This window comes from Arachis stenosperma, chromosome 7 (assembly GCF_014773155.1).
Source record: "Arachis stenosperma cultivar V10309 chromosome 7, arast.V10309.gnm1.PFL2, whole genome shotgun sequence".
In the NCBI taxonomy this organism is placed as follows: Eukaryota; Viridiplantae; Streptophyta; class Magnoliopsida; order Fabales; family Fabaceae; genus Arachis; species Arachis stenosperma.
Window position 1 is genome coordinate 12,742,951 of NC_080383.1, and position 24,560 is coordinate 12,767,510.

The 24,560-nt window shown below is 35.8% G+C and overlaps 1 protein-coding gene across 2 annotated transcripts; it reads left to right on the forward strand.

Moving 5' to 3' along the window:
- The first annotated feature begins 3,657 nt into the window (after positions 1-3,657).
- LOC130941910 (anaphase-promoting complex subunit 1) lies at positions 3,658-24,528 on the forward strand. Of its 2 annotated transcripts, XM_057870549.1 has the most exons (38): positions 3,870-4,043; positions 4,230-4,293; positions 5,409-5,473; positions 5,586-5,670; positions 6,130-6,365; positions 6,540-6,645; positions 6,740-6,900; positions 7,658-7,845; positions 7,924-7,993; positions 8,625-8,792; positions 8,931-9,421; positions 11,070-11,529; positions 11,893-12,231; positions 12,859-12,942; positions 14,567-14,659; positions 14,728-14,787; positions 14,878-14,976; positions 15,365-15,505; positions 16,035-16,115; positions 16,461-16,532; positions 16,650-16,721; positions 17,860-17,953; positions 18,029-18,108; positions 18,301-18,354; positions 18,470-18,547; positions 18,802-18,923; positions 19,007-19,173; positions 19,463-19,539; positions 19,754-19,870; positions 19,959-20,060; positions 20,776-20,916; positions 21,008-21,181; positions 21,346-21,409; positions 21,513-21,652; positions 21,733-21,890; positions 22,852-22,930; positions 23,157-23,255; positions 23,739-24,528. In XM_057870549.1, the coding sequence occupies exons 3-38, from the start codon at positions 5,435-5,437 to the stop codon at positions 24,117-24,119; spliced, it is 5,172 nt and encodes a 1,723-aa protein (XP_057726532.1). In that variant the 5' UTR covers positions 3,870-4,043; positions 4,230-4,293; positions 5,409-5,434; the 3' UTR covers positions 24,120-24,528. The 2 variants fall into 2 exon arrangements, with proteins under 2 accessions (XP_057726531.1, XP_057726532.1); XM_057870548.1 differs by lacking the exon at positions 5,409-5,473 and having other exon boundaries at positions 3,658-4,043.
- The last annotated feature ends 32 nt before the right edge of the window (positions 24,529-24,560 follow it).

A 24,560-nucleotide genomic window follows, 5' to 3' on the forward strand; every position in this document is an offset into this window, starting at 1 on the left:
TTCCATGGGTGTCCGACCTCTCCATGAGATATCTGTCAAGCCGACCTTCTCTAGCCAGCTTTTCTATCACATTTTTGAGGTCGTAACAGTCGTTGGTGGAGTGACCATATACTTTATGGTACTCACAGTATTCGCCGCGACTTCCCCCTTTTTTATTTTTAATAGGTCTTGGGGGTGGCAGCCTTTCAGTGTTGCAAATTTCTCTGTATACGTCCACTATAGAAGTCTTTAGAGGAGTATAAGAGTGATACTTCCTGGGCCTCTCGAGACCGAGTTCTTCCTTCTTCTTACCTTCCCTTTCTCTCTCCCTAGAGGAGGAAGTAGGTCCAGGTCGTGAACTCAGGTCTCTTAATTTTGCATTCTCTTCCATGTTGATGTACTTCTCGGCCCTTTCTTGTACATCACTTAGAGAAACGGGGTGTCTTTTAGATATAGACTGTGAGAAGGGACCTTCTCTAAGTCCATTGACTAACCCCATTATTACTGCCTCCGTGGGCAGGTCTTGGATCTCTAAACATGCCTTGTTGAACCTTTCCATGTAGGCTCGTAGAGACTCTCCGACCTCCTGTTTTACTCCCAGGAGGCTCGGCGCATGCTTTACTTTGTCTTTCTGAATTGAGAACCTCATCAAGAATTTCCTTGAGAGGTCTTCAAAGCTGGTGATGGATCTCGGGGGGAGGCTATCGAACCACTTCATCGCTGCTTTCGATAAAGTGGCCGGGAAAGCCTTGCATCTCGTAGCGTCGGAGGCATCAGCTAAATACATCCGACTTTTGAAGTTGCTAAGATGATGCTTTGGGTCCGTAGTCCCATCGTAGAGATCCATGTCAGGGCTTTTGAAGTTCCTTGGAACTTTTGCCCTCATTATGTCCTCGCTGAAAGGATCTTCTCCGTCTGGGAGTTGATCTTCCCCTTCATCGCGGGAGTTCTTGAGGGAGGATTCTAGCTGTAAGAGTTTTCTTTCTAACTCTTTTCGCCGTTCCATCTCCTCTTTAAGGTACCTTTCGGTTTCCTTTTGTTTCTCCCGCTCTTGCTCCAGTTGTTCTAGGCGGCTATGGACCAACCCCATTAGTTCAGTCATATGGGATGGTCCACCTTTTTCTGATTCACGCCCGTCTGAGGAGTTTACCTTCGGATTCTTTACTCCAGAGGTACCCTCTCTGTGTTGATCATTGTCCTGATGTTGGGCTGTGTCTTCATTGTCATTGCCCATGTCTAGATTCTCTTGTTCCGAATCTGTTTCGACATGGCCTTCTTCATGGGATCTTTCTGCCATCGAAGGATGATCTCGCGGGTCCCCGGCAACGGCGCCAATGTTACGGTAGGTAACCGGAGATTAGTCCAATGGATGGCGTTTGGCGGCCCAAGTGTATAGTGGAGGAGAACTCTAGGTTTATCCGCAACTCGGGAGGCTCCGTTCGACTTGTGCTCGCGTGTGAATGGGGGGTGGTACCTGCAAGGACACTCCGATGCCTAAGTTAGCAAGGGTGTAAGCAGGTCTTAGAGAGTATTGGACTTAGGAATACCTGAGGTGTGTCAGTGTACTTATAGTGGTGAGCCAATAACCACCGTTGGAGTAGTGCCGTATCTTTAGGATAATAATCGTCCCACTATCTTAGGGAGGTTAAGATATGGCTTTAGGAAGTGGTTAGAGAGATTTTAGGGGCGGTTACTCATTTGAATGGGTGTTTACCTGCCAGCTAATCTCACAACCGACTTCTTCGTACCAAGTCGGGGTGGACACCAACCTCTTGAGTGGAGGTGGGTGTTTTGCTAGGCTTAATCTAATTGGATCAGGCCTTTCGATTGGACCTGGGCCCTTAACATTGGGCCAGGGTATGAACAATACTCGTCTAGCCAAACAAAGTATTTGCAATGTCGTGCGTTGTTCTATAGCAAAGATATCCACAGCTAAACTCCAAAAATCACCAAATAACTCCGCAAACCAAACAAAACGCTAAACATAAAACTTACCTTAAAATAAGAACAACTAAAGAAAAGCCTCATTGAATTTTGTGCAGTGACAAATTCAAATAAAACAGCGTAACTTCCGTAATTGCACACTGGAGAAACAAATTTCTTCTTCATCATCCTCGACACTCCTTTCAGACTGCTTCCATCTAAGACTGGTAATGGGTAGGGTAGGGTATGGTTTGAATCCTACTCTAATCCTACCCGCGAGTTGAAAATTTCATTAAAAATCTATCATTCTCTACCCGCAGGTTGAGAATCTCTCAACCTTAACCTTACTCGCGGAAATATCAAATTTTTTAAAAGTAAATATAAAATTCAATCGGCCAATTTCATACATATTAATAAATGCTCTAAATTACTAAATTAACTAACTAGTTTAGTAGTTGCTCACTTATTGCAAGTCACTATATGAGAGAGGTTGTAGGTTCAACTCTCACCTCCTTCACTATATACCTGTATAGCTGTACCCTACCCTACCCTACCCTACCCGTAAGCATACTCGGATCGATCTCTACCCTACCCGCAGCGGATCAGGTAGCCTACCCTACCTGAACGGGTTGGGCCCGGTTGGGTACCCGCAGGTAGGGTATATATTGCCACCCTTACTTCCATTAGTATTCGCCCTTTCAATTGTTTGAGGAAGGGAGTTTATGAGTGCCAAGCGACGATGACGTTACAGGAATTGATCGGTCCAATTATATCGATAAGCAAGGACTTGGTTGAAGTTTAGTGATAATTAAAGTGCAATATGTCACACAAAAAAATAGTCAGAAACAAAAAAAAATTTATCCTTTTTATAATTTTGTTTAGATAACTCATCAATTTGAAAGTTTATAAAATACTTTTGAACAAATATATTATATACAAATATTTATATATATTCTTTCTAAGTTTATAATGTCATTTGTTTAACCCGTATATTTTTTTAAATATTAATTTAAAAATAATTCACAAATATATAAATTTGTTTGGATTATATAATATTTTTATTGTGAGAGAAAAATTATACAAATTTAGCAAAGATGTGTTTTTTTTTTTTATTAAAAAATAGAGTTGAAATTTTCAATGAATTTATTTTTTATTTATTAAAGTGAAAGATTTTTAATAGGCAAACCTAAATTATATATATGTATATTATACTTAAATAATGACAAATAAAAATTAAAAATAATAAAATTAAAAAAATAATTTTCATCAATAAAATTTTCGCTAGCTGAAATTTATTAAGATGGATAAATTTGGTTTGGCATTGACTACACATATCTATAGGGTGAAAAAAACACTTTTTTGTTTTTGATATTGGAATAACAATGATATTTTTTAAAATATAAACTCATGTGGTGTTATTCTCAAATATGAAATTATTTAGTTAGACAAATAAAAATTGGACCATCTAATTTATGAGAGATATAAAAATTAGACTATCTTATTTGTATATCTTTTATATTCTTAAAAAATATCAAAAATTATGAAGTAAAAATATATCACTATTTTAATTTTTATATAAAAAATATCTATTTTTTTATTTTAATAAATAAATTAATTATAATAATTATTGAAATAAATTTGATAACTATTTTTTAAATTATTTATTTTAGTATAATTAATTTATTTATTAAAATAAAAAACCAAAAAAAAGGGAGGGTTTTGTTTTGGAATGTTGAAACTGAAAATAAAAAAGGACTAAAGAGCGGGAGGACGCAAAACCTCGCTACTGCGAACTAGGAACTACGGTTCTGCTCACTTCACGCAGCAACAAAACTCAACTCTCAGCTACTTTAACTCAAACCAGAGCTTAAACCAAACCCCCCAATAAAAAAGGAAATGGAGAAAATGTCGTCGAGCATTGGCGTCCGTCAATTAACGGTGCTCGGGGAGTTCAAGCCGTTCGGTCTAATCGCCGAAGCACTTGATGGAAAAGTCGCCGACGACGCTGTCACCGACAAGTACGAATACTTCCTGTTTGATCCTGAAATCACGCGTGACACAGACGTCGAAGATAGTTGCGACGAGGTCTCTTCCGCCTTGACCAGTTGCGGCGATAACGAGCTCTTCATCCGAGGCAACCGGTAAGTAAAACCCTTATTTATGTCCTTACTTGATTCTGTAGCTGCGGATATGAAGAAAATCGACAGCAACGAGATCGTGTTGAGCTTTAAAAAATTTTAGTTTCAAATGCTGCATGATTGTTCACTTCGTTTGGATTCACGAGCTTTGTGCTGTAATCTAAACGCACATGGTGATTTGTGACGCAGGATTATTTGGTCGACTGGTGCAAGAGTGTTTAAGAGATTTACCTTGCGGTCACCGGTTGTTAAGGTGTGAGTTTTTGGCTTAAGCTTTATTTATGTTGTAGTAGTGGTTTTAAGTAGACTGAACTTTGGTTATGAAGTTAAGGATTGCTTTCCTGTAATCAATTATTTGGATTGCTTCACTGTGTAGTATTTTATTTTATTTAATGCTTTTAAAGTTAAGGAACATTATTTTTATGTAGGTTGTTATAATTTTAGTTGTTGCCATATATTTTGTTTGATAGATTTAAGTTTGAGGTTTAGGTACTTGCTTTGCTGTTACTTGTGATCAAATTAGAAGTACTCTTTTAGAAGTGTACTAGCTCTGCTCATAGTTGTGATTGAATCACAAGTACTCTATTTGAAGTAAGAACAGATGCAGTTCAATTTCCACTCTACACTTCCTAATTCTGAGCTTAAGTAACACTCGACTACTAATTCTGCAAATGCATTGAGATATCTTATAGGATACAGATCAACTCACTAATCTTAGTTACTTCAGGGTATCTTGTATCATGTCATATTCATAACTAAAATGAACCATGATGTGAGACCAATTTAAGTCACCTATTGGACTGGTGTCCTAATAGTTATCATGCTGCACAGTTTCCTTTGACGAGTTTGCAGAGATAAGCTTTTCCAGATATATTGTTGCTCCTATTTGGAAACAGCCAGATTCCAGAGTTGTTTTTGCAATTTTGTAGCATTAGATACTTATGGAGTAGGCTATCTGGCATGGTTGATAAATATTGGGTATTTCATTTTATTTGTTTCAGAGATTTTGGCCGAGCTTAGGAAGTGAAAACCTTGCAGCAGCATATAGTTTATGCTGTTGCTCAAGCTTTTCGTTTCGGTGGAGTGTTTTGATTTTGAAGGAAAAATTTGGCATTAGATCCGTCACTGGATAAACAGTTTTCATGGTCTTTATTTGGATTTTGGTGTCCAGCTTATAATTTCTTTTAGGGAATTTATATGGTAGGCATTCATATGATCATTGAAACAGTGATGACCTTATTCTATTTATTCTGTTTAAAGAGGCTATATTTTCGTTCTTTTAAATCCTTGTTCTTAATAATGAAAACCCTCTTCTATCCAAGAATGTCTCCTTTCCCTTGACTTGGCTTTGACCTTTGGGTTTTCAAGGAGGTTGATATTTATCCAATCAGCTGATGGCTGCAATGTTGTCCATGCAACCAGGAAGTGCAATAGTAGATCTCTAAACTTTCAGAATACTGATTTATTTCCTCCGCTGTAGTAAAGCTAATTTTTTGTTCTACTTACTAAATAATTTGTTTTCAACTATTTATTTTGAAATTTTAGGTGTGCTGGTGTCGCATGGGTCATACAGCTGAGGCTCTTCTATGTATATTACAAATTGATTGTTTGACAATCTATAATAACTCTGGTGAGTACACTAAGTGAATCTCAACCATCATACTATCGAAAATTCAGAATGAAATCATATGGGATGGCAATGAAAGTAGTTTTATGGCTTGATGGTTTAAAAGCTTTATTTTAGTTATTGGAATCAGGTTTCTTCTAGTCATTATTAGTATAGAACCAATGACCTACAATCAAACTAGCCAATAAACTGCAGGTTTATGTGTATATGTTTTGTGTTTGTAGCACGAGGAAACTGGCCCAATTGTTTTATGGGTTAAATGCTGCAGCGGCTTTCTTTCTATAACCTTGACATCTGCATGGATTCTTCAATTTCATTTGTTGTGTTGCTTTATCAAGGAATTGATATGCCTAGATGCTTTTTTTGGGGGTATTTGATTTCAAATTTGTGCTTTGTCTACATGCCAGCCTGTTAGTATTTTCACGTTTGCTGTGGTGGCTAATAATTCCTTTTGTTTCATAGGTGAAGTAGTATCACCACCACTTCCTCGTGCTGTTTCATCTATATGGCCTCTTCCATTTGGTTTATTACTCCAGCAGGAAGTTGAGGGAAATATACCATCACGTGAACCTTTTTCATCTACAAGCCCTTTGATTGGTGCTCGTGATATGTTTACTGCACCTAATCATATGCAAAAGGGGGAAGGAAATGCAGTATGTTCACATCTGATCCTGATGGATCCATTAGATGAACAAGAAGTAAGTTATGGCACCCTATGAAATGTTGCTGAGGGTTTTTTCTTTGTTGTTATATCTAAGTTTTCAAATCTTGTGATGATGTTACATATCTAATGCATTATATTCTTGTCCTGGCAATACTAGTTATTGTTTTATTCCTTCTAAGCCTTTTCCCTTCAATTACTGTGATTGTAGCCAATTTTTATTGAAGATCGAGGGAAATCAAACGTAATGAAGGAATATGATGAAAAGACAATTTGGACAAGTGATCGAGTGCCGCTTATGGCATCCTATAATAAAGGTTTCTTTCATTAAAGTTCTTGCAAGTAGTTTCTGGTTTCATTGTCAATGTGTTATTGTTATGGTAACTTTTTTATGGTGGTATATTGATTCAGGAAAGATGCAGCACTCATTATGGGTTGCAGAAATTATCAATTCTAACTTTGATGAGGCAACTGCTTGTTCATCAAATGTAAACCCTATGGGAGTATTACCCAAACACGTGTCCTTTCGTAGAATATGGCATGGAAAGGGAGCTCAAATGGCTGCTTGTAAGGTAGTAACAGCTTCTGTTATCTGGCTATGGTTGAATGTGTACTTGATTATGCAATTTAATTATTTATGTATTCATTTTGAATTTCTGAAGGGAGATGTCATTCATAAGTTAAGCGTATACTTGTTTCCTTTTTTCAAGCAATCAGTTGGAATGTTGTTGATGCCATCTATGGTATAACATGTTCTAAAAGCTGTTTTATTTGTAATACTATCAGCTGAGGAATAAATAATCAAAATGAGGAACTAATAATTAATTTATTTCTTAACTTTAATTATTAGTTTAACACATGCAGTGAATTTGAAATGATTGTCAAATTTTTTTAATATTTTATTTGATTTATTCTTCAGTTTTTAGTGGACCACCTTGTTGCACTAGTGCTTTGTGAATGTCTTTTAGAAGTCTATACACTATTACTGTATTATTTCCCTTTTATTTCTCACTGTAAGTTCCAACCATTTTCTATTGTATGCTAAGATTATCTTATTATTTGGTTTTGGTTTTATATTTACAGTTACTCTGCACATAACTTTAAATTAATTCCTTTTAATGATGTTTTGTAAAAGAATCTGTCCAAGTTGCCTAAATGTTTTTGTTGCAATAGAATCAAATTATGCAATTGAAATTTTTTATTCAGTTTGGACCAGTACCCTTAGTCCATAAATAAAGAGTTGAATGCTCTTAGTATTTATTGTTTCTGTATTCTTTTTCTTTTTTCTTTTTTTTTTTGTTTATGAATTTTCGTTCAAATGATTGCTAGGTCTTCATGGCCACTAATGATGATGCAACTCCTCTTGTCTGCTTCTTTCACCAAGAACAAAGAAAGTTGTTGTCTGTTGGGCTTCAGAGTGTTGAGATAAATAATGAGATTGTGTTTGATGTTAAACCTGACATGAGCTGGATCATAGATGCGGTTGCAGCCTCACCTGTGACTGTAACTCGCCCCAGGTGAAAGTCTATTTCCACATAACATATTTGCTTTTATAAATATATGTAGTTTTCTTCAAATATATATGTGCTTTTCAGGGTCAAAGTTGGACTACTTCCTTATTCAGATATCATTGTTTTGGCACCGGATAATGTTCTGCTTCTCTATGTAAGCGTTACGCATGGGTGGGAACCTATTGACTGACACATTCTTAATTTCTTTTCTTTGTCCCGACATTTCCTCCTGTATGTCTATTGTTTTATATCTACTTGTCTCTCTTTGACATCAAATTGTATTTATGATACAATATGTTCCTTTGTTCCTTGTGGGTTAATGTTCGTGTTTTTTTTTTCTCTTTCTTGATTAATGCTTCAATGCTAAAAATGTTGTTTCAATTATCACTTATTTTTTCAGATAATGGAGGTGACATCATTTTTTAAATTTACCTTTAAATATTTGAACTTCAGGAAGTCTTTTTCCTTAGTAATATTGTATTGATAGACTTAGTGGTTTGGTAGAGGTCATTAAGTTTCTACTAAGCAGTCATTTTTCACTGAATGATGCCTTTGACTTGTTCTGGCCTTGTGATGTTCAACTGATATGTTCCCAAGATTTTTGTTGACATGTTTTTTATAAATGTAGCTTAAAACTTGGGAGTTTAAATTTTTTTAATTTTTTTTTATCAGATTGATGTTTTGTTCCTTATTTGACTTTCTTCATTTTCTTATATAATATTTTCTGTGATTCAAGTGGCATCAAGATGTTAATATATGTTTTGGTATGTTTGCTTGTATTGTAGTCTGGGAGGCAATGCCTGTGTCGATATGTACTACCTTCTTGTTTAAATAAAGGTCAGCACTTGTATGATTTGAAGTTTCCAGAAACATCTTTTCCTAATGACTTAAAGATTAGTGGTCTGGCTGATGCTGTTGAGGGGCGTGTCAATGTAATAGTAAATAATAGGCAGGTATGAAGATTTGTAACTAAGGCTCCTTTCTTTTCCCTTTTCACTTAGAAGTTGCTGGCAGATTTTTTGGTACTGGATTCAAAGTTCTACTTATTAACAGGAAATCCTGATCTCGATATTCATGCCTTATATTTGCAGATGTTTAGATGTGCATTACGACAAAGTCCTTCATCATTATTAGCTAATGACTGCATCACTGCACTTGCTGAGGGGCTTAGTTCTAGTTTCTACAGACATTTTCTTGGTGTTTTCTGGAGAGATGGTGATCCTGCTCATTTATCGGAGGCGGAATCTAGTGTTGATTCAGAATGGGACTCTTTTTGTCATGTGATTATGCAACTGTGCAGAAAATCTAACGATACATCCCAAAAGTGTTCTGGTTCAGTGGCACACTCTGCTTGGGACTTCCTTCTCAATAGCCAATTTCATAATAACTTCTGTAAATTAAACTCCATGTTTGGAACATCGGGTGCGGCATCACTTTATCAGAAAAAATCAAATTTCTCTAAATCACTTGTGGACGGTAGAGAGAGTTCTGAAAAGCTATTTTATTCGGATCTGCTAGTAGAAAGCCTGGACTCCCTTCATGCATTGTATGAGAACCTGAAATTTGACAATCTTCGGAAGAGGTATTGCCTTTGATATCTTATTTTCAAGCAATTTAAGTACCTATTTGCATTTGTCTCTGGTGGACATAGCTAAGTCTGTTCTGAATATCTCTTATTTCCATTCTGGTAGGCGTTTTGCCTGCTAATGCTCACTTGGTTTAGCAACCAGCTAACTGATTGGGTTTGGTGATCATAATCTTTAGTTCTTGACTACCTACTAGTTATTAATTTATTGTTATTAGTGTCAGGTTGGTTTGATTATGATATAGCCCTAGTTTAAGATGAGTAGCTACCATTTATTTATAGTGACATTTTATTGCATGATTGTTAGAAATTCAAAGGGCATGATGTTTTGAATTAGCAGTTGGTTACATTTGTCTTGTGCAGTCTTCATATTAATGTTATTTGAATATAATCGATATACCAAGTCATTTTTTCCCCATTATCATATGAGATTAAGACTGACCTATTTAATGAAGAAAGTTCAGTGGTTGAGGAGTAAGAAGACATACGTATTTACGATTCATTCAAAACATGGCTAAACAGTTAGTAGAAGACCTTGGTTTGTGTGTTTTGGGATTTACTACATTTGTTACCAGAATCCTATTGCTAGTAAATCAGCCATTTAAAAATTTGGAATATAAAAAAAAAGACTTGTAAAGTAATCTACAAATTGCAGGATATTTTGGCGTTCTATTACACTTTGAAAAAAAAAAAAGAAGGAGCCGAAGAGGCTAATAGATGCAACAATGTTGTAGTATTTCTGTCCATCAGAATGGGAACTCTTCTGTGGTAAAGATCATAAGCAGAGCACCAAGAGAGGCTGACATTCCATAGAGTCTTTGCTAAGAAAGGCTAAAACGTTTTTCATTTAATACTTCTTTTATTGCTCTATTTGACACCTTTAGTAGAATCCATCCTTATGTTGGCTGTATTCTTCTTTTCGACCAATAGTTTTTGTTAGGCTCAATGTGCTTGTGCTGCCATTTTTCTTCTTGGCCTGCTGTTTCTATTAAAAGTTGAAAACTGCTGGAAGATCATCCACATCCATCAGTAGCCTCTGTTCGTCTGTATACTTGGCTCTGAAGGTTTCTCTCAGGACTTCATCTGTTGTTACTCATTTTCTGCATCTCTATATTACCATAATTTGTAGATTTATGGTGTACAGGAGGGGAATTGCACTTGTTTTTCTTATGCTGTGGCCTAGAGAATAAAACTTTTTCTTGTGAGCCGAGTATTGTCAGCTAAATTGTGAATTTCATATTCTTTCTGTTTGATTTTCAGATAAACTAGTTTTATGGGATAGAATTACACATTTGGCCTCTACTTGGTGTAAAGCTCTTGATATTTTTAGATCACTTTCCCTCTTGGTCATGTTGAGAGATTGGAAAACTATGGTTTACTAATCTTTTGTTATTTTATTTGGAGGATTTGTTATCCTGCCATCTTCTTGTAGCATTCTTTCCCTGTCTTAATGATATTTATTTTAAAAAGAAAAACTGTTCTTAACTTATTTTTTCTACCATCTGATTTATGCATTTCCTTCTTGTTCTGTATGTTGTATGATTTCCAGTGTTTTCCTTAGTAATTAGTTTTTCTATTTTAATTTTTCTTTTTTGGTTGAAACTATATTTTTTCTGTGATCCTATATGGTAGTTGTTGCTTATAGGGACTTGGAGCTTCTAGCAATTCTTTTATGCAACATTGCTGAATTTCTTGGTGAAGACAATTACTTAGACCACTATATTCGAGATTTCCCTGGCCTCTGTAAAAAGTTTATGCTGTCTAGACCCACAAGTTCCCATAAAATTTGTCCAAGTTTGTTCAGATGGCTTGAGAACTGCTTGCAACATGGATGCAATTATACCAATATTTGTGATCTTCCGCCTTTAGTCCGTAGAGATGCAAGTTCTGTGGTTAGCTTGGCCCGACAAATAGTTTCCTTTTATAGTATATTATCTGGTGCAGAATTGCAAGGGAAGAATCTTTCTTCTGGGGTTCACTGTAACATTTCCATGGGATCACATGGTTCAAAGGAGGAGCTTACTGTTTTAGCAATGGTTGGTGAAAGGTTTGGACTTCAACAGCTGGACTCACTTCCATCTGGCATATCACTTCCACTTCGTCATGTAAGTTTGAATTTCTTGAGGATGTTTTATGTCAATTTATAATCTGACAAATTTGTTCATGGAGTACCTCATGCTGCAGGTGGTATTTTTTTTCCTGATATTTAAAACTGTATGTTTTCTTATTTCTGCTTGCATAATCTCGATAAGACAAAATGTATCAGATTTTGCCTGCTGTTTTTCTTACATTTCTTTGATTGTTTCAATTATCTTGTAGCACTATTTCTTTTCTTCCTTTTTTCTTTTATTCTCTATAGTCCCATTGCTACTATGGTATTTTTCGTCTTCGATTATTCAGGCTTCCAAGGTATCCGTTTTAATAACTTGATTGAGCCCTTAGCACCTAATTACTGTTATGTTTTCTAGGCATTAGATAAGTGTCGAGATTCTCCCCCCAATGACTGGCCAGCAGCTGCTTATGTTCTTCTTGGTCGACAAGATTTGGCAATGTCAACTTTATCACGTGAATGCAAGTATAGAGAAATTGAAACACCAACTAATGTGAATGTAATCTCTATGTCAACACCTTACATGCTAAATCTACATCCAGTCACAATATCCTCTACTATATCTGATGCAATTGGATTGGAAGGAACAAAGTTTGAGGATACAGATTCAGTTGATGGGTCTATGACTGATGGTATGGAGCATATTTTTAACTCGAGCACACAATTGCGCTATGGTCGTGATCTGAGATTGAATGAGGTCTGTTTTTGTGTTGTTTCACTAAAAGTAGGAAGTTTGGAATAAGATTGATTAGATTATTTATATCTTGCAGTGATACATTCTTCTGATCCTTCTTGTGGCTTGTCTATTAAGAAAGTGATTATTTTGGGCTTCAGTTTACCATTCTAGGCAAGGATCAGTAGCCAGCTTTATTGCCAACACTATACATGATCCTGAGAATTTTTGCATGATGGTTAATGTTAAGCCTTCTTGTGTATGTTATGCATAACAACATCTAGTTTAGAAGATTTTCCATAGGTAGATTCTTATTTTTCAATTATTTCTTGCTCTTCTAAGGAGGACTCTTTACCCTCCTTTTATCTTGTATTTTTCTTCTCTCCGTAATAGTGATATTCTTCTTTTGTCAATGTATATATATTGATTGTTTGCAGTTGTAGAAGTTTGAAATTTGCTGACTTTTCTTGATTTTTGGATTATTCTGGGAATGGTTGTATGGTAGTGATTGTCCTCTGCTATCTACTGCATGGTCTATTCTTGCAGTATAATAACGACCCACTGTCACTTGATAAGTGTTTCACTGTTGCAAAAGCTACCCATAACGTTTGTTCCTGTTTTCTTGAATTTGGCTCTTGCTACTTTTACTAGGTTAGACGCCTTTTATGTTCTTCAAGGCCTGTGGCAATTCAAACATCTGTCAGTCATAGTGCGTCTGATCAGGACCTCCAGCAGGTATGCCCTAGTTTTAAACAGTATTTGATTTGGCAAGTAATTATTTAGTAAAAAATCACTTTATTACTGATCTAACTGACATGGTGTTGATAGTAATATTCTAAGCAAGTCCCTTCTGCCTTCAACATTCTTTCATATACCAATTTGAATTACCTAAACTGTCTTACCATGACATGTGGCATACACAACCATTAAGTGATATCACTCTAGGTAGTGTCACCTACATGCATCAGATAATGCCAGTGTTCTATTATCAATTGTATTTTCATACAAAGTAAAATTACAGCTTTGTCCCTGAAAAGTTGTAGCTGTAACAGATTTATTAAATAGAAAACTCATAATTTGGTCCCTAAATTTACACACATCCACAATGACTTAATCTTAGGGACCAATGGATTAAAATTATGAATCCTAAACCGCAGATATATCTGACCTTGTATTTCCTCAACCCGTTTTGACTACAAAAAATTACACCTGATTATTGTGAATTAGAACAACAACAAACAACAACAAACAACAATAACAACAAAGCCTTGTCCCACTAAGTGGGGTCGGCTACATGAATCAAACGACGCCATTGTGCTCTGTCATGTATCATGTCTACAGAGAGACCGTTTACATGTAGATCTCGTTTGACCACCTCATGGATAGTCTTTTTAGGTCTTCCTCTGCCTTTCGCCCTTTGTCCATCTTCCATCTCATCCACCCTCCTGACTGGATGTTCTATCGGTCTTCTTCTCACATGTCCAAACCACCTGAGACGCGATTCAACCATCTTTTCCACAATGAGTGCTACTCCAACTCTCTCCCTTATATCTTCATTCCTTATTTTATCCAATCGCGTATGACCACTCATCCATTTCAACATCTTCATCTCTGCCACACTCAGCTTATGTTCGTGCTCCCCTTTAGCCGCCCAACACTCCGTACCATACAGCATAGCCGGTCTTATAGCGGTGCGATAGAATTTACCTTTAAGTTTTAAAGGCACTTTTTTGTCGCATATAAAACCAGATGCACTCCGCCATTTTGACCAACCTGCTTGGATCCTATGATTTACATTCTGTTCAATCTCTCCATTATCCTGTATGATGCACCCAAGATACTTAAAACTTTTAACTTTTTCTAGGATGTTTTCTCCAATCTTCACCTCTATATTGGAGTTTTCCCTTCTCAGACTGAACTTACATTCTATATATTCCGTCTTGCTACGGCTTATGCGCAGAATGTGAATTAGAAATTTTGGAATTTTTTAATTCACATATTGTGGGTTCCCCCAGCTCTTGCTCTAGTCAGTAATCAATTGTTGGTCAAGTTTTAATTTCTTGAAATTTGTAGTTAGTTCTTTCCAATTATATCATTTTCTTATGGTGTGTTGACATGTCATTTCGTAAAATAATAATAATTGACTGTCCAAGAACTGAACTGGCCTATGAATATAATTCCAGAGACTAAATTGACAGTTTGAGAATTTAGGGATGGAATTGAATCACAGTTGCAATTTCACGTTCAAATTTGACCTTTACTCAAATGTTCTTTATATTTTTCTTGCTGACTGGATATGTTTTGTCCTTTTGGAATATTTGCCTTTGACGTTTTCCTTTTCCTTTTAACTTTTGTGAAGGCTCAATTGTGGCATCTTGCTCAAAGGACCACTTCACTTCCTCTTGGACGTGGGGCATTTACTCTTGCTACTATATACACACTATTAACTGAGGTGCTCTTACATTTAACTACTTTGGATTTCATTGTAGTTTACACTTTCTTATGGGACTTTTATAATAGGCATTTACAGTTCCCAAGCTTGTACTGGCTGGTCGGTTGCCTGCTCAACAGAATGCGACTGTAAGTTTCTATTGTGCGCTTATGAAGTTAGTATTAACTTTTCACTTTCTTTGTATTTGTCATGGCTTATATACTGTTGTCCACTCGAAGGTTAATCTCGACCCCAACATCAGGAACATACAAGAACTCAAGTCTTGGCCTGAATTTCATAATGCTGTTGCTGCTGGACTTAGACTAGCGCCCCTTCAGGTTTGACATGGATTATGGTTATGTTGTTTCAGGTGCATATTGATGCATCCAGAACTTATGAACGCAGTTTTCTCACTCTGATTTTTTGGCGCAACTTCAGATCCTCTCCTGTTCAATATGGAACTTTCTCATGTTCATTATAATCATGAGAGGATCCTTATCCTCTTTGGTTTCTAAAATTGAGTTTCTTTCAAGTTTGTTAGCAAGAGATGCTCATGTCTGTTCTTTTATTTGGCCCTTTGGAATGACTTAGTATTATTTAGTTTTTTAATTAAATATTGGATCTTGTAATATTACTTTTCATGCGTAAGAAGTATTTTCTTCATGTAGCTTGCATAATGTTATATCTTGGATGTCTTTTCTCCATAATGCACATACCCCTTTGCAGGGAAGAATGTCAAGAACGTGGATAATATATAACAAGCCTGAGGAACCAAACTCTGTTCATGCTGGACTTCTTCTTGCTCTTGGATTGCATGGGCATCTACGTGTATTAAGTATTACTGACATTTACCAGTATTTTAATCAGGTTGAATCCATTGGAGGTTCCTTTAATTTTGTTATCTTAATTTTAGCACTCTATTATATTCTCATGGTTTATTTATTGATTGTATTAGAAAAATAATTAATTATAAATTTGAATTGGAATGATATCTGAATGAACTAATGCACTGAGCTATGTATATCCCATAGTATTCACTGCTGCTTTTTTAAGTTCATTGTATATTTTTTTGACACTGGATAACTATTTTGCTTTCCGTTGTTACCTACTCCATATATATTTTTTTTTTCAAAAAAAAATTGATGAGGGTAATTAAACCATATACAAGGCTTAGGGGGTTAACTGCAACTAGGTAATTGAAGTTTCCAAAGGACAATAAACTGACTTTGCATTTACAGTTCTTTGATTCTTTTCTCAAGTCAGTGCCAATTTCAACTAATTTCAAGCACTTAATATTAATGGCCTTGAGGACATGTTTTCATCTTTTCTTTGTATTTTTTTTCTTTCAAGTTTAATTTTGTATGACAGTGGAATTATTGTCGCTACATTATTGCAGGAGCATGAAAGTACTACTGTAGGATTAATGCTTGGTCTAGCAGCTTCTTACAGAGGTACCATGCAACCAGCAATATCAAAGGTATCAAAACACAATCTTTTCCCCTTTCCAATGATAATATTGAAGATCCCAGCCTGCAGATAGCAGGTCCTAACTTGAATGCATTAGAAAGAATACCCTTTCCAATGAATTTTGCTAGAAAGCACACCCTCATCTACATAGTTGCTTGTTTTTTCATATTTATATGCAGACAAAGCAACAAGATGTACTATGCTTGTTTGTGATTTCCATGAAATCGGCCCCTTTTTATTCAGCGTCTATGGCAAAATTCATCATACTCACAATCCCTGCATTTTATTTTGCTTCTGGTATCTTAAATTGGTCAAACTTGTTTTAGATGAGGACTGATCAATCTTCTTCTGGCAGAGTCTTTACATTCACATTCCTGGACGTCATCCTTCTTCTTATCCAGAGTTAGAGCTTCCAACCCTGCTGCAGGTACTTTTTCTCATGTTCTGTATATTTCCTCGAGAACATTCAATGTTTGTGTGTACCATTAATGTTTGCACAATTCCACCCATTGGTTAATTTGCAAGTGCACTTTTTCCCTCTCAGTCAGCAGCTTTAATGTCTCTTGGGATTTTATATGAAGGTTCTGCTCATCCACAAACAATGCAGGCTTTATTGGTAAATTTATTTATCATTTTTCTGTTATTTATTTCATTCTTGAAAATTTTTAAGTTTTGTTTGCCTGTTATATTCAATCCATGCATGTATAGGAAACTATTGAGAATGTGGAATTTAGATAGGGAAGAGAACAAATGCTATGAGATGATGTGAAATACATTGATATGATTATGTTATGGTGTGTTACAATGGAAAAAGACTAACTTCTATTTACAATAGTAGTAGTGAAACCTTAATCACCGATAAAGAAATAATGGTGTAGTCATGGCCAATATCAAAATTAGTTCTAATTTCAAGATATATTGTTTTTTATTCTACATATCTTACAGAAATACCATTGGTATCTCCTTTGTTTCTCCAGACATACCTTGTATCTTAGCGTGTACTGACTAATCTGCTGCTTTCTGTGTTTGTCATGATCATTTGGCCCGTCAGCATGATTTACTTTCTTGCTGCCTCTTTCCCCTTCTACTAATTGCAATAACTTAAGAATTTTTCTATATTTATTATCATTTATGCATACGAATTGGTTTAACGGAGTTGTCATTTAATTGCTTCCATGATATGCAATTATGCATATAGCATTGTTTATTTTCATTCTGCAGAAAAGTTGTTTAAGAAGTAAGGACCAGGGTTCCAATACATTTGGGGAACTACATGTTCAATAGAGTAGAATCTGGGAATATAAGCCTGGATCGGCATTTCTTGTTGATTCGCAATTATTGGAAGTAACTACTACGACTTTGATGCTTAAGTCAGCAAGGGCCTTTGTTCCATGCTCCTTCATTTATAAAGATCGGAGTTCCATCATCAAGGAGATTTAGTTCCATACTTCTTCATTATAGTGATGGGAGTTCAACCATTAAGGAGATTTTATCCCTTTACTTTTGGTTTTGGGAGGTGGCTTGTAATCTGCTTTTGGAGAGATAGAATCCCTTTAAGTTTGCTCTTCTGGGTTACTTATGGTTTAGCCATTAGACCAATTTCTGTTTGGGTCTTTTTGGCCTGGAGTATCTAGTCCATAACAATAGTACTTCTGTCTTTTCTAGTTGAATTAAGGTTTATAGGGTTGCAGTATCTTTGGTTTGTCATGTGTTAATATTTAATTTCATTAATTTGGCATGTAACTTTTTTTCAGGGTGAAATTGGGCGCAGAAGTGGGGGTGATAATGTTCTTGAGCGAGAGGGTCATGCCGTTTCTGCTGGATTTGCACTGGGCCTTGTTGCACTGGGTATGTGCTTACACAGATAACAGTTTTCTGATCCTGCTTTACTTTTTCTTTATCTAAAATATATGTTGCCTGAAGGACATGGAGAAGATACACTCGGTTTCATCAACACTTTCGTGAATCGTCTGTTTCTTTACATTGGTGGCAAAGTTCAAAATGTACGTTATGCAATCCACAAATTCTCTCTCTCTCTCTCTCAATAACTTTCCCTTGTTGAGAACTTTAGAACTTTTTGTTTCTGGCTGCAGTTAAAGAGGACTGTTAGTAATGTCTTCAAGAACTCTTACAATCTTCTTTCATTAGAAACTTTAGAATGTACTTTGCATAACTCATAAGTACTTTCAAAACAGGAGAGATCTCATTTTTCGACAAACTCAATGGATGAAAATCGTGGCTCTGCACAGGTTCAGTGAAGTCAATTGTATTTTTTTTTTTCTATAATGAATTGTGTATGGCAAATATTGTGATCATGATAGAAGGAACTGATCTAAACACTTCAACTTCTCCTATTTCATGTAGATGATGGATGGGACAACTATCAATATTGATGTAACTGCACCAGGAGCCACCGTTGCCCTTGCTTTAATGTTTCTGAAGGTACATCCAGTAAACTTGGTCTAAATTAAGTAATAGATATGTCAAGAAGTTGTTTAGTTATTTATGCAATTTTAAGTACTTTTTACCTTTCTATATTGTGAAGAGCAGGTTCAGTATTAACACTTCCAATGCCTACATATTTTATAGCTTCCTTTTACCAATGTCGTTACATTGATGCACAAAAGCACATATTGTGCATGTGATATAAACTTATTTTGGAGTCTTTGTAACTTTGGCCTGTATTCTTTTGACAGACAGAATCCGAGGCAATTGTGTCTAGGTTGCCAATTCCCAGTACATATTTTGATTTGCAATATGTGAGGCCCGACTTCATAATGCTTCGTGTCATTGCTCGAAATTTGATAATGTGGAGCAGGTTTGTAATATTATATTATTTTTAGCAATTTACTGAGATCTGTTTGTCATCCTTTTGCTTCACATTTGCTGCATATTTTGTAGGGTACATCCGTCAAAAGACTGGGTGTTATCTCAAATTCCTCAGGTTGTCAAATGTGGTGTAGAGGGTCTCGGAGGTGATGGTGAAGGTGATGATGTTGATGATATGGATGCTGAGGCTTTCGTACAGGCTTATGTTAATGTAGTGGCTGGAGCCTGTATATCTCTTGGTAAAATGCTTCTTGGTCTTTCTGTTGATATTATCACGAATTTAAGTAACATGGTGTTTCTATGTACCACTGATCTTTCTCTTAGAATTTTTATTGCCAAATTTCTTTATATCAAAGGTAATTATGTGACTTGTACTATATAAATCATCATGGGCTACCATCATTGTTGATGATATTTAATTTAATTAGCTGAGGTTTCTTTTATGTTTTTAATTTCCATGCTAGGAACAACTCAGTGGTTGTGTTGTTTGATCTTTATTTTGACACTTGTTCTTCTTAATCATGTCAGGGCTGGTGTTTGCTGGAACAAGAAATGGAAATGCACAGGAATTACTTTATGAATTTGCTCTATACTTTCTGAATGAGGTTGGTCCATTTAGTTATTAATTAGGGTTTAGCTAACATGTGTCCTTAGGGCACATGTTAAGTTTGCAAAACTTTTTAAATCTTTTTACTAATAGTAAGCTTATCATGTGCCCTTAGGACACATGTTAGCTAAACCCTATTAATTATTACACTGATTAACTCATCCATGCATGTTAAGTGGATGGTTTCCAAATAGTTTATCTTTATTTTACAGATCAAGCCTGTTTCCCCTACAAGCAGTGGAAAGGTTTTCCCAAAGGGGCTGTCTCGCTACATAGATCGGGTCACATTGGAAACATGCCTTCATCTGATTGTGCTTTCTTTATCTGTGGTACATGCTTTGCTCTTGCTTCCACTTTTAACTAGTTATTATATTGAAAGTATGGGTGAAATTCTACAGTTGAACTTCTTCATTGCAGGTTATGGCTGGGTCTGGACACTTGCAGACATTTCGATTGTTGAGATTTCTAAGGAGCAGAAACTGTGCAGATGGGCAATCTAATTATGGTATTCAGATGGCAGTAAGTGTTGCAAACACCTCCCTTCCCCTTCTCTCTCTCTCTCTCTCTCTCTCTCTCTCTCTCTCTCTCTCTCGTGAAGGAATTTGTTTATATTACAACAACAAAGCCTAATTCCATTAGGTGGGATCAGCATCTTGGATCAAACACGCCATAGCGCAATATCATATATCATGATTGCACTAAGCTTACTTTTGCTTAAATCTCTATTGACTGCTCATTCATATTCTTCTTAGGTCTCCCTGTATCCCTAACCACTAGTCTATCTTCCATCTAGTCAACTCTTCTAACTAGATGCTCTGTTGGTCATTTCCCAATATGCCAAACTATCTAAAACGAGATTTCACCATCTTTTTAACAATAGGCGCCACTCCAATTTTTTCTCTCATATCCTCGTTCCTTTCTTCTCCATTTACATATGATTACTCATCATCTAACTGTAATTTATGTATCTCTATAAGATTGCTATGATGTGGGCTAGCTTTTGTGTTTCATCTGAAATGTGTGTACCTGTTTATTCATATACATAAAGGAGATAGTATTGTTGACAAATCACTTTGAAGTTCAGATACTTCATACTTTTGGAAAAATATACTTTAATCACATTCTCTATATTCTAGCAAAATCTTGTATATGCTTTAAATTTATTTATTAAAGTGTTATTTGCCTTTCTTCGATATCACTTCTAACTTTGGGTCTTATAAATCTGCTATTCTAGGTAAGCTTAGCTACTGGTTTCTTGTTTCTTGGTGGTGGAATGCGAACATTTTCGACAAACAACAGTGCCATAGCAGCCTTGCTCATTACTCTATATCCACGCATGCCCACTGGTCCGAATGATAACAGATGCCACCTTCAGGTATATCAGATATCTGGAATTGTTGTTAACTCAAGAGTGTCTATGTATTTCATTCTTTGAAATTATGCTCTTCTAAAAAACTCTTTTACAGGCATTTCGGCATCTCTATGTGCTTGCTACAGAGGCACGATGGGTTCAAACTGTTGATGTTGACACAGGTCTGCCTGTTTATGCTCCTCTTGAGGTCACAATCAGAGAAACTGAACATTATGCTGAATCAAGCTTTTGTGAGGTCACTCCTTGCCTTCTTCCAGAAAGAGCTATTGTAAGTCTGAATTGTCTTCTGTCTTACTTGGGTTTCACTTTCTGTAGCCATTTATTCTGTTTGAATTAACTTCTGTTTGATTGATTGGGAGTGAATCTATTTCCTAGTATTTAATTGGAGAAAAAGAATCACGGTTCTAAGTTTTTTGGTTTTGATGGCTGCAGTTGAAAAGAATACGTGTTTGTGGGCCTCGCTACTGGCCTCAAGTAATAGACTTTGCCCCTGAAGGTGAACAATAAACTATTATTCTATCTAGATGATCTCATAACAATTTGACATTTGTATTGTATTCTTTTGAAAAACTAACCCCATATTATGCATTAAATAACAGATAAACCTTGGTGGAATTTTGGTGACAAGAATAATCCATTTAATTCTGGTGTTCTGTATATCAAAAGAAAAGTTGGAGCCTGTTCATATGTTGATGATCCCATTGGGTGCCAGTCGCTTTTGTCACGTGCAATGCACAAGGTTGAATTTGCATTATATTTGATTCTGTTAGACAATATTTCATAAATTCTTTACAGCCAGTTTAACTTTTGTTGGTCTAGGTGTTTGGCTTGACAAGTTCAAAAGCATCTGATACAATCTCAGACATCCATAGTGGATCTAGTGCTGCCACAGTTGATCAGTTGGTCAGTACCTTCTCATCTGATCCCAGTTTGATTGCTTTTGCACAACTCTGTTGTGACCCCTCTTGGTATAGCAGGTAAGATCATATTGAGATATTATTTTCTTTTTTTCATCCTGTGTCTTTCACATCCATGCTCTGTTTTGATTTTATCTTTAGTATTTAATTCACTTTATTTATTTTTAAGCATGAAGAGTTACTTAAATCTTGTGATGAATAATTACTGTCTGAAATAATGCCTTTTCATGAACAGTCTCTCTCCAAAAAGTTCAAATTACGGGATAAAGTGCATGAATTTTTATATTTTAACATGCTCCTTCGTGTAGCAGCCACTTTAGGCTTGAAGTGTGGATATTGGACACACTCATTCTATTTTATGCAGAAGTTTACATTTTCTTACGAAGGAAAAAGGAAAGAAAGGTGGCGGGGAGAATAATCCAATTCTGGACACTTGGTCATGTTAGCTTAAGCTTACTACTTTCTCATGAACTCTGCAAAAGTCTAATTTGCTTGCTAAGAGACACATGAATACTTTTACATTGTAACATACCCTTTAATGATTACAAATGCATAATTTATATTAGAGTGGTGCCAAGAGAACAAATCCAAGCACAAATTTCATATACGTAAAAGATCCATGCAACAATGCTAGATATTGATTGGATCCCCCCAGCCATATGTTGCCAACCGTACATATAATATTATTAGTGATTGCTTATTCATTTTATCTTGTTTTGAATTTTGCTCGTATTTGTCTGCTCTAGTAACATTAGCCAACTGATTGCATAAGCCGTATTGTTGAATTGATTGCTATCCATACAAACTTTTTGCAGTGACGCATAGTCCACAATTCTGTTTCTTTTTCCATTTTTTGGTGCTATCTGGCCATTTATGTTTCATTATTACTGACATTGATATTGAAGATCGTATTGCATAAGTAAAAGATCATAAAACCATGCAGACTTATAGCACTCAGCATCATTTTCCTTTCTATAAATATATACCAATATCTGAATAACTGAATGAAACTTGCTTGCAGATCCGATGCTGATTTCAAGGAATTTTGTTTGCAAGTATTATTTGAGTGTGTGAGCAAGGATAGACCAGCTCTTTTACAGGTAAGTATAACAGATGACTACCGATGCATTATTCAAGTACTGTCAAGAAATCAAGATATGCTCCTCTCACAGTTGATATATATATATATATATATATATATAATGAACATATTAGTTTATGTTTGCTTGCTTTAGCATTCAAATTTTTTTTTTCTCATTTTTTTAAAATGTGGCGTTATGTTTACTGAATACTGATAGTACCCTGTTCTTTTTTTTCCTTTCTCAGGTATATTTATCATTGTACACAACTGTTGAATCAATGGTTGGCCAAGTTACTACAGGTGCTGTTGTTTTTGGGGACTCACTATCTATATCTTCTTTTAAGGTTAGATATATATCTACCGTTTTCTAGTTTTCTAGTTATACCTCCTTTTTCAATTAACAATGTTTCTGATTATTCAGTTGGGGTGTTTATCCCCTTCTGGCCTCTTAGATTTGGTTCTTACGTTTAAGGTATTATTTAAAGATGGTTAAAGAGCCAAGCAACATATATGTTGCCTGGACAAAATACCAATGGATTCCATCATATATGTTGCAATAAACATCACTTATAATGTTCACTGAAGATGAGGTAGATGATGCTTAGTACATGTATTCGTGTTTGTTTCTTCCAATCAAGTGTATTTTGAGATGATATCTCAACAATCTGCATGAACATGAGCTTTGGTGCAACAGTAAATTTGTTCGCCTGTTCATAACCTGTTCTTCATGGGTTCTCAAGGCTGTGTGCATTTGACACAACACAACACCCAGGTGTCCCTCATAAGCATACGTGTGACTTAACATGTTCAATTATATCTGCTTGCAGCTTGCGCTGACTTATATTGAGGCGTTGATGACTCAGAAATTATCTGCTCCAAAGGGAGGAATCATACAATCAACATTTGTAGGTTCTCTTAGGAAGCAGGTGGAAGAGCTCCTAAATGGTTCCCAGGAGTTGAGGGATGATTTTCATAAATATTTAAAATTGGGGACATGGCCTAATGGGGAATCCCAAGATAAACGTTCGATACTACTTTCTTGGTTCCTTCATTGGTATGATGTTCCAACTTCATCTGCAATCAAGTTTGCCATTGACAGGGTCAAGCCTAAGCTAATGTCTTCATCTTCGGTTCCTTTGTTGCATCTTTGTTTTCCCAGAACTCATATCAACGTCATTAGTGAAATACATAGATGCTTTTCATCGTAGGTTAGCTTTTAATCTATTGATTTACCGATTCTGATGTACCATACTTTGTAACTATATATTATTATATTTATTTATGTATTACCAATTATGATATCGTATGTTTTATGGCCTTGCATTTGGGGAATTGCAATGACCAAGTATAGTGAGCGTTAGTTTCGATGGGAATTATCTCTCATGGATAGCTATTGCTAAATTATTTTTAAGAAGCACAAGTATTTTGATCTTGAAAGATGAAGCAGACTTTAAAAATAAACTAAACCGAACCCTTATACAGAAAATGTTGATAGTGACATTCATTGTGTGATTACTTTATTTCTTTTTCAAGGATAGATTGTACAATTCTGGTGCTTCCGTTGCATCCGACCTTAGGCTAAAGTTGGTTTAACAAATGGGAAAGTACAACAAAAAAAGAAGGAAAATGCTGTCCATGTCCTACAAAAA

What these genes read in the sequence shown, in the direction of transcription:
- LOC130941910 (XM_057870548.1), top strand. Translation starts at nt 3,799, where the DNA reads ATGGAGAAAATGTCGTCGAGCATTGGCGTCCGTCAATTAACGGTGCTC. An exon ending in TTCTTCCAGAAAGAGCTATT is followed by an intron (nt 21,182 to 21,345) that starts GTAAGTCTGAAT and finishes TGATGGCTGCAG; the next exon opens with TTGAAAAGAATACGTGTTTG. An exon ending in AATAGACTTTGCCCCTGAAG is followed by an intron (nt 21,410 to 21,512) that starts GTGAACAATAAA and finishes ATTAAATAACAG; the next exon opens with ATAAACCTTGGTGGAATTTT.